This window comes from Peromyscus eremicus, chromosome 9 (genome assembly GCF_949786415.1).
Source record: "Peromyscus eremicus chromosome 9, PerEre_H2_v1, whole genome shotgun sequence".
Classification (NCBI taxonomy): domain Eukaryota; kingdom Metazoa; phylum Chordata; class Mammalia; order Rodentia; family Cricetidae; genus Peromyscus; species Peromyscus eremicus.
The window spans coordinates 64,218,781-64,232,304 of record NC_081425.1 but is presented as its reverse complement, the minus strand read 5'-3'; the positions used below and the strand labels follow the sequence as shown (position 1 = coordinate 64,232,304).

The following is a 13,524-nucleotide window of genomic DNA, read 5'->3' as shown; positions in this document are numbered from 1 at the left end:
AAGACTTCTCTCGCGAGAGCGGAAGTCTCGCACCGGGGCCCCAGCAAGCCCCGGAGGAAATGCGCGCGTGCGTCCTCGCGTGGCTCGGTGTCTGAGGGAGTGTGAGGTGAGATCGTCGTGAGTTCGTGGGCCAGGTGGGTTCTCTGGGAGGCCCATCGTCCCCTGCAGTGTGGTCGGCCCCCGGCCCCCCACTTCCGGTGAGGGGCTGAGCGTGCTCTGGCAGCGGCCCGGCACCCGGTCCCCCACTTCCGGCGGGGGCAGAGCGTGCTCTGGCAGCGGCCCGGTGGGCGCGGGACGTGGGAGGCAGCGTGCACGCTTGCTGCTCGCTTCCTGCTCCGGGTCTCAGCGACCTCGGCTTTCGTGTGCTTTGCTCAGGAGACGCCATGTTCTTCACCGCTGTCCTCCTGCGCGGCCGCATTCCGGGCCATCAGTGGATCGGGAAGCACCGGCGGCCGCGGAAAGTGTCTTTCCGGATGAAGGAGAACATGATCCGTCGCCTGGAGGTGGAGGCCGAGAACCACTACTGGCTGAGCATGCCCTACATGACGGTGGAGCAGGAGTACCGCCACGCCGCGGAGCGCAGGGCCCAGGCCTTTGAGGCCATCAAGGCGGCCGCCACTTCCAAGTTCCCCGAGCACAGATACGTTGCTGACCAGCTAGACCATCTCAACGTCACGAAGAAATGGTCCTAACCTGGAGCCATCACCTTTACGTTTATGGATACCAGACTGCTCTGTCCTTACCTGGTCCTGGAACTGGAAAAATGTAATTTATATAAGTGTGATCCCTTCGACCAGAATCTTATTAAAACAAGCATGATTAATAGTTGTTTCATATAGACTATTTGGGGCTCTGCCTAGGCATTTGGCTCATGCCTGTATTCCTCACACTCAGGAGGGAGAGGGAGAAAAATCTTTGCTGGTGTATTCAGTAAAACCCAACCTCAGGAAGCCAAAAGAATATTTGGGGCTTGCTACAGGTGCATAATTTCGGATCTATTGCCTTTTTTTGCTGACCTCAAATTTGCAGTAGGCCTGCCTATCTCCAAGTACTAGAATTACAGGCATTGGCTCACTGCCCTACTATAAAAGGGGGGAGGGTTGTTTTAGAGATGGGTCTCCCTATATAGACTGGCCTTGAACTCTAGAGATCTACTGGCCTCTGGGATTAAAGGCACGTGCCTAAACATGTAGCAAAACTAGATCTTTAAACAAAGGGCCTAGAGTTAATCACAGGGTAACACACATGAAGCAACAGTTCTAATACACAGATTTTATAAGGAGTCATTCCACTTCACTACTTTCTGCCCTCCTCTCCACCCTGTGAGATGAAACTGGTATTAATGAGTCTAAGAAGTGATGTGAGATCACATTTACAAACTTTCCATCTCTCTAGAGTACAAAACTTGATTGTGCTGGTGACTGAATTTGGGGTGTCAGGTGTTATGCAAGGACTCTACCAACTGAGCTCCATACCCCGCCTAAAAGTGGGGGATTCTGTTGGCTGTGGTGGTGGATTCCTTTAACCAGCACTCAGGAGCCAGAGCAGGCAGATGACTGAGTGCCAGCTCCAACCCAGCCAGAGCTACATCGTGGACCCTCTCAAAAGCAACAAAACCCTGCGCGGTGTGGTCCACAGGATTTACACAAGGGCTTGTTGAGGTAGCCACTAGAGAAGACAACTCAGACACAGATTCAAGCCAATAGAAACTTTATTAGCCAGCTGGTGACTACACTGGGTGTCTCCCCCCCCCCCCCCCAACCACACCTGGGTTGACACACTTCAGTTAACAAGAACAGTTAGCCAGAAGCAGAACTACAGAAGCCAAAAAACAAGCATAGTACATTTAGGGACTTGCCCAGAACTCTGGACTTCGACGGATTAGGTCTTTGTTTTCATTTTTGGCAAGTGCTGCCTCTGCTGGGTTCCAAGGCCTGTCATGGTGTATGTTGTGCTGAGGTCTGGGGACCTGTTACAGGTTCATCATGTAGCCCAGGCTGATGTACAAATTATCTTCCCGCAGTGCTGGGATTATAGGAAGTAAGTTTTTCAAACTACTTCCAGCACACTTCAACATCTCTACACTTTGGAAGGGCTACATGATGCAGGCACCGAATTCATTTGAAAAGACTGAACCTGGAAGGTGGTGATGCACACCTTTGATCCCAGCACTCAGGAGGCAGAGGCAGAGGCAGGCAGATCTCTGAGTTCAAGCCCAGCCTGGTTTATAGTGAGTTCCAGAACAGCCAGGACTACATACACAGAGAAACCCTGTCTTGAAAAGCCAAAAACGAGAAAGATTGAGGGATGGGGCTGCAGGTGCGGCTCAGAGGTAGCATTTGCTTGCTTACCAGGTTCTAGGCCCAGAATAGACACAAAAAACCAAACCAAAAAGGCTGAGGGAAAGCTGCTAGTAGCTAGTTCACTCTAAATCCAGGTTCACTCAGTTGATAATCTTCCATATACATGGCCATTACTTATAGTGACCAAATGAAGTCAGCCTAAAGCCAATTTTTTGGTGGTGGTGGTGTGTGTATTTTCTGACAAGCCATTTCTTACTCTGCCAATGACCTTCCAGAGCCCACTGCAGTCTTCGATTCTCTCACTGGATACCCACCATCTCACATCTTAGACCTACCTTTGCCAGAGAACCCAGGTCCTTATAGGTGCCCACGTCTATACCCACTGCCTGGAAGACAGCTGCTGGGGTTTCTAATCCCACCACTCACCCTCCTTCAGGTGCTCAACAAACAGATGGCAAGGAGCCTATAAATCCTGCCATTGGGTGATCATGTATGACAACTTCTTTAAATTTTTATTTTCACTTCATCTTCAAGATCTTTCCCATGAACGTACTTGAATTCTTGTTTTTTGAGACAGGGTCTATGAAGTCCTGTACTGGAACTATGTAGACCAGCCTGGCCTCAAGCTCATAGGTATCCTCCAGTATCTACATCCAGAATGCTGGAATTAAAGGCTTACCCAGCATGCTCACACATAATTTGGGGTGCTCCAAATTTTATGACTAGTTATAGGAAACCTTTACCTGGTTTCATGGTGTCTCTGGAAGTGCAATGGAATAGACACAGGTCTCCCTCATTTACTGCTTTGTAAAAAGCCCTCCAAACAACTAGTTTTCTGTGCTCATTCCTGTATCAAATCCAGGCTGCATCTCAGGCCTCCATTTAATCAGTGCTATTTCTTAAGTATTCACGCAAACTCAATGTTTTCCTTTGATTACTAGCATGACAATTTAGCTGTTTTCTTGGAATAGTTTTAACTTTTATTACAGTCGTGTGTGCACACGTACATGCACTGGCTACTTTGCACACTGGCTTCCTGGAACCAAACCCAGGACTTCAGGTTGAAAGTAACAGCCTTTATCTGCAGAGCTAGCTCACTGGCCCAGTAGTTTTAAAATAACTGCAAGCCCTGTAGAATCCATGTGCTATGTGAAAGAGGCAGACCACCCTCACGTGGGTACACAGTGGTCTAGCATCCAACATCTTTTCATCATTGATGCGGACTATCTACAGCAACTTTTCTGTTTGAAAACCAATGTAGGCACATGGTAGGAAAGTAGAAAAAGATAAACACTGAAGTGGCGGCTACCAACTCCAAGCTCCCCTCTCTGGAAGCAGCTCTCTTGAGGGTTGGGCATGCATGTCTTTGGAAGCTCCACTGCACATGGAAACAGGAGTGGAGTCAGACACAGGGTACCTCAGTCTTCTGTTGCCTCAAACAGTACTGGAATGGATACTTTTTCTTTTGAGAGAGCAGGAATACAGTCCCCCACTACCACAAATTATGCAGCTGAGTTTTCTACATTTGGGGGGAAATCGAAGGGGTCAGTATATCCGGAGTACAAAAGATAAGCCTCGCCCTGGGAAAACCATCTTTGTGATTATGGTAAATCCACTGCCATATATATAACGAATATTCTTACACAAAGTACAACCCCTAAAGGTAAAATGAGTCAAAGAATGTGAGCACTGAAAAATTTGATGGCCACTGCCAAACCAAACTGGTCTCCTGAAACTAAGGTCAATAAAACACTACACTCTGATCCTTTTAGAAGATATTTAGTTATGTGTATGTGTGTGCCTGTATGTAGGTATATGCACATGAGTATAGGTGCCCGACAAGGCCAGGTGTTAGATCCCCCAGAGCTGGAATTAGTCACCCTTACAGGTGCTGGGAACTGAATGCTGGTCCCCTGGAAAAGTAGTAGATGCTCTTAACCACTGAGCTCTCTCTCTAGCCCTCTGGTTAATCTAGAGAAATTGAGGAACCACCACAGGAAAAAAAAAAATAGTAGATATGAAATTCATTACAGTTCCTATCTGATTTTTAGTGTTTATTTTGTGGGAAGCTATTAGATGAAAATAAAACTTCAAGAATTTACAGTTGATTGGAGCCATGTAATCAGCACAGCAAAATAACAACAGTAATAGAAACTAGGTGCTGAGGTGGTACCAAGGGTGTCAGCCTGTGATGGAGGCCAGGCACTTGGAAAGGTAATGGAGTTGAAATGCAGCCTGGGGTAAAATATCACTCAGAAGCTATTAGGGAGCTGGACAGTTGGCTCCGTGCTTAGAAGTGCTTCCCACTCTTCAGGGGGATGTTGGGTGGCTCACAACTGCGTTTAACTCTAGCTCCACAGAATCCAGGCACCAACAGCCCCTTTCCTGTAAGACACCCCCCCCCCAAAAAAAAAGCTTAAAAAACAAAACAAAACACCCTATTAGTCATGGACACAAGGTCAAAGACAGTTAACACCATGGAAGTTAACATCACAGAACTGCTGAATACCCACAAAAGCCTGTGGCCTCGGAGCTATTAGTTGCTATCCTTGTATATTTTGGAACACCACCTAATGGTGTTGTTCTGTTGTACTGAGACAGTCTCAACTATGTATCCCTGGCTTGCCTGGAACTTTATGTAGACCAGACTAGCTTCAACTCACAGACATCCTCCTGCCTCTGCCTCCTATGTTGGGATTATAGGTGCATACCACCAAGACTGGCCTCAAACTGTGTACTTACTCAACCTGAGGAAAAAGTGCTCATCTCTGTGAGCCTCTCTATTGGCTCTTACACATGCTCTTGAGATTTTAATGGTCAAGATAACATCTATTACCCGTAATTTAACAACCACAGTTCAACCATTTTACACATCTGGCAGTGGCAGATCCTAAAGTGCCTTGTGAAACAAACTGTCTGTCCTGAAAAGCTTAATTAAACTTGTAAGGTTCTGAATAAACTAAACCACAGTTTAATTTGCCTGTCTTAGAGGCTGTTTTCAGAAATTACTAAGCTCTTAAACCAGTGGTCCTCAACTCATGGGTCGTGACCCCTTTGGGGATCAAATGACCCTTTCATAAGGGTCACAAATCAGATATCCTGCATCTCAGATATTTACATTATGATTCATAACAACAAAGTTACAGTTACGAAGTAGCAACAAAACTAATTTCATGATTGGGGTCACCAAAACATGAGGAACTGAATTAAAGGGCTGAAGCATCAGGAAAGTTGAGAACCACTAAACTAAACAATACTTTTAACAGATTTTCACACTGATCAAAATGAAATTATTTCCTCATTTGGCAAATATCACTTTATAATGGCAACAAACCATTCCCAAACAAGGCAATATCTTTATTTGTTTATTAATAAAGTAATTATGATTTCTGAAAAAAAGTTGTAAAATGTGCACATATTAATGTAGGTTAGGCCATTCAAAATACAGAGCAAAGAGTCATGGTCCAGGTTCACACAAATGAGAAATAAATACAAGGCTAAGCTACTTGATAGGTAAAGACAACTAAGGTAAACTATATTTCAAACTTGTTTATAGAAAAGCATATTAAATACCACCTTAAATAGTATCCATCTTTTCTTTTAAATGGGCATAGGCTTGTCTATAATCATGTACAAATATAATAAACTAACAGCTTTCTTAGCCCCTTAATACAAATACGATTCCTTGCTTTACATAACCCAAGAAAATAACAGAGTGAAGTCATTAGAAAAATATGGACCTTTCTGAATCTCTATTGAACTTTAAATTTAAAAATACAGCTTAGATCATATGAAATATGAATTTCAGATTTATATCTTATCTGTACTTTTATATATGTTCTTATTAGTTTGACTGAAATGCAAAAATATGATTTAATATCAGATTAGTTAAAAATACTTATCCACAGCTAGAAGTACTAGTTTGTAGAACGAGATGTAAGCTAAGCATATTTTTGAGTTACTGCCTATTCAATGCCCCAAATACACAGGCTCTAACACTAAGCCCTTAATATAAATTTGATTCAGAGAGAACGGGAGATCTCATGACTCATCTCAAGCATTCTTGTAAACAGTCAAAATCTGCTTTCTGTTAAGAATTAAAATTCAAGTAAACACCATATGTTTAAGCTAACCAGTTATGCTCATAACACATTGAATCATAACCACTATGTAAAAAGTTTTTAAAAAAGCATTCTTATGTGAAGAGAAAACTCAACTTTGTAAACATGTTCATTTCAATAGCTGGTATACTGCAGCTGCTTTGGTTGGCACAGTGACAATGGTCAGGTGCCACAGGTACTGAACAGGCCAGTACCCCTGTACCCAGATGAACCAAGTCTCCTGTCTAATGTTTTTAATGGCAAGGGCAAGACCTGAAATTCAACCTCATTTTCTTCACGAATGTTCAAGTGTTTGAAATTTTGGCAAAGCTTAATCTTGACCTGGTCTCCCCAGCTGACAGCAGACTCAATGCCAGTTGAAGTACTGAAGAGCCAGCCTTCCCCGATTCCCATACCACTTGCTACCCCCTAATAAATAGCCACTGTTATGTATGAACAGATTCAGCCTGGACCAGTGGTAGAGGACTTTCCTAGTATGCACAAGGCCCTGGGTTTGATTCCCCAGCATTAAAACAAAACAAAAAAACAGCAACAAAAGCCAGGTAAATATTTTAGATTGTGGCAAAATGTTGGCTATAAAGGCTACAAAACCAAAAACTAAAAATAGTTTACTATGCTAATAATCAAATGAAAAGAACTCAGAAAGATTATACCTCTACATAATAGTATGTGCCAGGTGCATGCAAATCCTCTGATCTAAACGCAGAGACAGAAGGATCAGGATTCTGCTGAAAGCAGCATGCGAACTACCAGACTGAGGTTGTAGTTTTGGTTGGGAGTTGATCTTCTCTCCTGACTTTTTTGACACAGGATCTCATGTAGCACAGGCTACTTCTGAACTCACTACAAAGCTGAGAAGGAACTTGACTTTTTTGCCTCAGGCTCCCAAGTGTTGAGACTGGAGCGTGGAGCAGCATGCCTAGCAGTAATTTGTATCTCTTAATTCACTCTGTTTTTTGAGAATCAAAAATATTAACAATAAAGAGTTGACACAAAGAGGAATTCATACTACATATCATTTTAAACCACGGTTCCAAAGCTAACTTACTCCTCTGGTCCAAAGGGGAAGTTACTTGAGATTCAGAATTAGTGCAGTCAATGAGAATTCAATCAATTCCCCAAACTGCAAAGTTGGAACAGCAGGTGTCTTGATTTACGCAGGATCAGGGAATCACAGCACTATCTTTAGTATAATGTTTGATAGACAGGGGAGTCCAGAGATACTTGGTGGGAAAAGGAAAAGCAAGGTTATTTGCAAACTTCAACATTGAGGAATCCTGGGAGTCCTGTAATTCAATTCCCTCAGGATGCCCTTTCCGCTGCAATCCCACTGTGTGTACAGACACCGTACAGCCCCAATACCTGCACATCTGAGTGAGGCTTCTCTCTGCTGTCTACTGCAAGCTATCATGTTAGGTATATTTCTCTGATAAACAGTGTAAACTGAGAACAGCATTTCCACATTGTCTTTCTATAGAACATGGACTAGTCTCCTAGGTACAACCGTTCCTGCTAGGTACAACCGTCAGGTGGCTGCTAGGGAGTCAGGCTTAAGATTTCACATAGGAATCAGAGACTGAGAATTTAAAACATAGTGTCTGTGTGCACCACAGTGCACATGTGAATGTCAGAAGACATGTGGGAGTTGGTTCTCTCCTCCCAGCAGGTGGCTGATCTCAGGTTGTAGGTTTGGGAGCAAGTGCCTTTATCTACTGAAACATTTCTCCAGCCCAAGACTGGAATCTGTTTTATTTATTTTGTTTCATCTGGAGTGCATTTTCAGTTGCTGTTTAAGCTGTTAAAAGGTTACTGGAAAGTACCACAGTGATTTTTAGACATCATCTAAACTGAAAATCTATTCATAGCATTTTGTAGCATACATACTTTTAGGGCTAAGAATCTGTTTCACTGTTAAAAATATTCCTTTTACCATTCTCTCTTTTCTTTAGCTACTTCTACCTATTCAGACTGTGTTGGATCTGTGCATAGCACATGAACCTCTGTGCTTCCATGCCATATAAATTCCCCTGAAAATTCAACAAACAGTAATTAAAAAGCAGAGAGTACAAAACATTTCTTTTACTACCATGTGTCCTTTGAGCCTTGGGCACATACTATACCACATGGCTGTACTAATGCTCCTTTTCCTCTGCTCTTTGGATACGGTCTCTATGAAACCTGCAAGACTCAAATTCACCGCAATCCTGCCTCAGACTCCTGAGGCTGGGATTACAGGCGTGTGCCACTTGGCTTGTATTATAATGCTTCTAACTAAACCTTTGAATTATATCAACATCTTCAATGTTCTAAATGATTATATTTAGGTATCTGAATCCTTCTGAGTGCTATTTCATAGCCAATAATAAAAAAATCTTTATTAAAATGTTGAAAAGTATAAAACAGTAATTATAAATTAGTAAACATCTAATTAAAAAAGCAGTATTTCCTTTCCCTTATACAGCACAAGAATCAATGATTTGGATATCATTTTTAGCCACCATTTGCCCCAGATTGACTTCACTGAAGACAACTTTTTAGTTTGTTTTTGGAGTGAAAATCTAAGTGGATATTAAGGAATAACTCTATTGTTTTAACTAAGGTGTTAAGAAATACAAATGCCAAGTTAACATGTGAGGATAGCATCTCAAGACAGGTGTTATTTCCAAAGGAAAACTAGTCACTTTTGAGCTGAGGCAATGCTGCACGAATGGACACTGGAAATTAAGGCATCTTTCTGCTCTGTAGTGCTTCTGTGGAGCCAGCACACTGTACAAATGCTTCCTTTTAAAAATATATCTTCTGTTATACTTCCATTACTTCATTCCATCCATCATTTTCTTGCAAATAAAACTGAAAATAGTCCAAAATGTGTTTTTATATACCTACAAAAACAGAAATAATTGAATTATTAGGTGGAAGCCAATTTTTCTATTTCCTTAGCTTTTTAGTAAATGGCCCTAAGGACTAACAAGTTAGGAACCAAACTCTTGAACTCTACAATATCTCAGACTTTTGCAAAGAGTGAAGGAGGGATCACTGAGCTTTCAGCCTGCACTCAGGGTACCGTCTGCCCACTTGGACACCATCCGAGAGTCAGCCTCTCGCATCCACCTACTGCTACAGAAACTTCAGCTGGGGACTCTCCGACTACATGAGAAGCACCGAGTGGTTGAACGGGGCAGTGTCCACAGAAGCAGACCCTGTAGCGAGCTCTTCACAGTGCGGCCTACTCAGCCCGATGGAGGCTTAGAACCGCCGCCTCTGGAGCCTGGAACTCATTTTGTCCAGGTCTTGGGCCCTGCCTCTAACTGCTTAGGCTCCAGGTCCTCTGCAAAGACCTGACCTCATGATAAGCCTGGAGTGGAGGATGTAGGTGCTCCACTTGGCAAGACCCCAGATGAGATCTTCTGAGAAAATAACAGTAGCCAGGAAGGAAAGGGGATACTAGGTCATAGGTTAGAGACAATACTTTGTTACTGTGTCTACAAAACTAACATGAATGAACCTGGAAGCCCTTTGTCTGCCTTTAGTCAATCTTCACTTGATCAAACTTCAATAACAGACACCCTTTGCTCGTTAAACTAACCAGTAAGGTACTGCTCCCATGCTTCCATGTACATCTTTGTTTGTTTGTTTGTTTGAGACAGGGTTTCTCTGTGTAGCTTTGGAGCTTGTCCTGGAACTCGCTCTGGAGTTCCTGGAACAAACTCACAGAGATCCACCTGCCTCTGCCTCCCGAGTGCTGGGATTAAAGGTGTGTGCCACCACTGCGCGGCCTCACATGTACATCTTAAACATTTTCAATTAGTTTCTTCATTAATCTACCAGAAAATGGTTAGTAACATTGTGTTAGAAGTAGTAAGGAAAACGAGATTCGGGCAGAAGTCATATTGCAGTTGTAGGGCAGAACTGCTTAATTTGGGTACATAGTTGAAAAAAATGAGATGAAATACGCAAATAAACTACATTTTGCTGAAGGAAATGCCTTTGTGTTGTCTTACCTTGCACTCATCAATCGTTAGTTAGTAACAAGTAGTACTCAATTACTTTCTATTGCCACTGTAACATGGTTATTTGTACCTGTGAACATACAATTAATTAGAAGACACAAGAAGAAGTAAGTTTCTGGCTAAAGGGAGAAGTTAATTACACTAAAAACAAGTTATGTGAATATTATAGGTTTAAAATGACAACAATTTGCCTCCGTGTAGAAGGTAGGCATGAGCAGAGCGCGTTAGAGAGCGTGTTAGGTTTGTCAGGTTCATCTGTGGACATGGCCACTGGGCTTAGAAGTTAAGCAGCAGTAATTAACAAGTGCATGAAACACATCCTTACCAGGAGCCAAATAATCTTAAAGACCTGAAGACACTTATTAACAGATTCCCTTCACTTACTTATGATTTTTTTTGACACAAAGTCTTACTCTATGGCCCAGGATGGCCCCAGATTCATAGAAATCTTTCAGCCTCAGCTCCCAAGTACTGGAATATAAGGTGTGCTACCATGACTGGTACGGGAAAATCAGCTCAAAACGCCTCTCAAAGCTCAAGCCCCCACCCCACCCACCCACCCCCGCCATCCCCCGGGATCAGAGCTACTCAGACAGTTCCCGGGGCACTTCCTGGAGCTACTATGAACTGATCTGTTTTCCTATAGTCAAGCAGATTCCTGACAGTCATCTTACTGTTAGAATCGAGAAGCACCTGAGAGAGCAGAGAAAGGATTTGGGCTGGTGACGCTGATTAAGTGGTCAGATGACACTGTGAACCCAGTTCTGCAGAAATCCCACTTCACCTCAGCAGCTGTTCTAACTGCATCCACAGTTCACAGACTGGTCATTTAGAAAGGCAAAGGCCTCGTCCATGCCACCCTTTAAAGAGTATGAAGTCACTACACACCCAAGGGAGGTTTCACAAGATGCCTAGACTCGCATAGTACTTGTTGATCCTCCTGCCTCAGCTTCCCAAGAGCTAGAATTACAGGTGTGTGCCACCATACCCAGTTGAGTACAATGCTTTCAAAAATTGTTTTCAATTAAATATATACCAGAACACTAAAAAATGTTCTTAAAATATTATTCGGATTAGCCAATGCCAAACTATCCATTCGTGGGTGAAGAAACTTGTGACTGGGAAACAGCCCAGCTGAACAGAGGGCAGAGTACAACCTGGCCACTGTGCCTTGTCCCTTTCCTCACAGGTCCATCCACAAGCATGGACACCTCCTATGTAGGACTTTTACAGACTGTCTTCTGTATTTATTGTCTGAAATATCACACCATTTTGGCTTTATACAGTTCTGTTGAATCTGGAGACTGTCATCCGCAGGGGATGAGAATCATTACCTGGTCTGGTGACTCCTTCTTCAGCTCCATTCTCTAGCCACTGAGACTCACTGTCCAACAAACGGTTTTTTGACTCACTAAGTGGTTTGATAGGAAAAGGTTGATTTGAGCTAATACTGAAAAAAGGAGCAGACAGTTCAGTGTATACTTTAATGCTCAATTAAGGATACTTAATAATTAATAAGCAGCCAATTAGTATTCCTTCTCTGAAATACGCGAGGACACTCATGAGATCTTAGCACTCTGGAAAGGCTAGCTCCAAGAAAAAAGATGCCCACGACCCCCGCCCCCAGTCAAATGACTCTCTGGGCCCAAAGAGTGTATTCCAATACTGCCAAAGAAACCAGTTAGACTAAGAAACAGCTTGAGGGCAGTGGGAAAGGGCTTTTAACACTTGTTAATCGGGAGCTGTAGTAGCATAAGGCCAGGTGAAGAGCTGTCTGTGGCCAGTACAAAAGTTACCTGTCATCTCCCAAGTTCTCTGCTCTCTACCTCTGCAGTTTAGATCTAAGGGGAAAAAATGATTCAGTAATTTATCGTAGACTTATTTTTCTAACTAAGAGAGCCAGGGAGGAAGGGAATGGAGGAGGAAAGGAGGAAAAGGGAGAGAGGTTTGCCAGGTATTTCTTATGGGCCAGCCACTACGCTGGTGCCACACACGCTCTCCACCCTCTAGGGAAAGGAAACAGATTTGCCTGAATGACTTGTTTAGAAGCAGAGTGAACGCTAAGGCTGAAGGGTTGGAGGCCTTCGGTGTGGCGCTGAGGCTTGCCCCACCTTTCTTTATTTTTAACTTTATTACTTTTTCCCAAGACAGGGTTGCTCTGTAACAGCCCTGGCTGTCCTGGAACTTACTTTGTAGACTAAGCTGGTCTCAAATGCACAGAGATCCGCCTGCCTCTGTCTCCCGAGTGTTGGCATTAAAGGCATGCACCACCACACCTGGCTACCTTTCATTTTTTTGTGTTGACAGAAATATGAATTTATGCATCAGTTTTCCTGGTGTGCAACTATGTTAAGAAATTTCCTTTAAGATGAATAAGAAAATATTTGTACTTTCAAATTATCATTAACTATTCTGACACTGTAATCAAAACCTAGTTATTGAAATTAATGGTTATTAGAATAAGAACTGGCTTTTAAATTTTCTTTAAAAAATACAACTTGGTATAAGCCAATATGAAGTACTGAAAGGGAATTTTACTTTCTAGAAGATGAAGACAGCATATTTACTTGCTCGATAGTTTCCTTAGACATGAAGCTGCATGTACCTGTCCTGATCTAACTACTGATTCGCTCTGCTACTCTGGTTTTCTAGTTTACATGTAAAAAGTGTGTAAGATTAGGCCCCTAACACCGATCGGTCCTCCATTAAAAGAGAATGTAAATACAATTTTCCTTTTTCTGTCTGTTTCCGGGGGTGCTACTGTTTGTGTATGAATCATTCATGTAGAACAGGCATCAGACTGTTTTACAAAGACTACTGAAAAACTGAGGAACGAGAAACATACCTTCTGGCATAGTCACTCTGGTTTGCAACAGAAGCTTGTTCGGGATCCATTCCCACAAGGCGAGTTGGAAAACTGCAGCCATCACCCAAGCTGTATGATGAGAAACAGTAATTATTTGCATACTAATTTAATAACAATGGTCAAGTTTAACATTTGTCTTTCAGAGGCCTGGTAGAACTAAATTACTAAAATTTATCAAGTCAGATATCAACTCTAATTTTGGAAGTTACTGTCTCCACTGAAGA

General features: G+C 42.8%; 2 protein-coding genes and 1 non-coding gene across 5 annotated transcripts in view; 1 reads left to right on the top strand and 2 right to left on the bottom strand.

The window, feature by feature from the left end:
* Mrpl57 (mitochondrial ribosomal protein L57) lies at positions 1–823 on the top strand. Its single transcript, XM_059273559.1, has 2 exons — positions 1–134; positions 376–823. The coding sequence occupies exon 2, from the start codon at positions 384–386 to the stop codon at positions 690–692; it is 309 nt and encodes a 102-aa protein (XP_059129542.1). The 5' UTR covers positions 1–134; positions 376–383; the 3' UTR covers positions 693–823.
* Positions 824–3,767: 2,944 nt separating this feature from the next.
* LOC131920223 (U1 spliceosomal RNA) lies at positions 3,768–3,933 on the bottom strand. Its single transcript, XR_009381570.1, has one exon. It is a non-coding gene; the product is annotated as a U1 spliceosomal RNA (small nuclear RNA).
* Positions 3,934–5,640: 1,707 nt separating this feature from the next.
* Positions 5,641–13,524, bottom strand: part of Zdhhc20 (zinc finger DHHC-type palmitoyltransferase 20) — a 64,074-nt gene continuing 56,190 nt past the window's right edge. The window contains exons 11-14 of one of the 3 annotated variants that reach the window (XM_059273554.1): positions 13,280–13,369; positions 11,769–11,884; positions 10,426–10,504; positions 5,641–9,306 (exon numbers count right to left, since the gene is read on the bottom strand). In XM_059273554.1, the coding sequence (XP_059129537.1) occupies positions 10,464–10,504; positions 11,769–11,884; positions 13,280–13,369 (247 nt within the window). In that variant the 3' untranslated portion in view covers positions 5,641–9,306; positions 10,426–10,463. Of the gene's footprint in view, positions 9,307–10,425; positions 10,505–11,768; positions 11,885–12,230; positions 12,276–13,279; positions 13,370–13,524 lie in introns of those variants that run through there. The other 2 variants (XM_059273555.1, XM_059273556.1) reach the window with 2 other exon arrangements.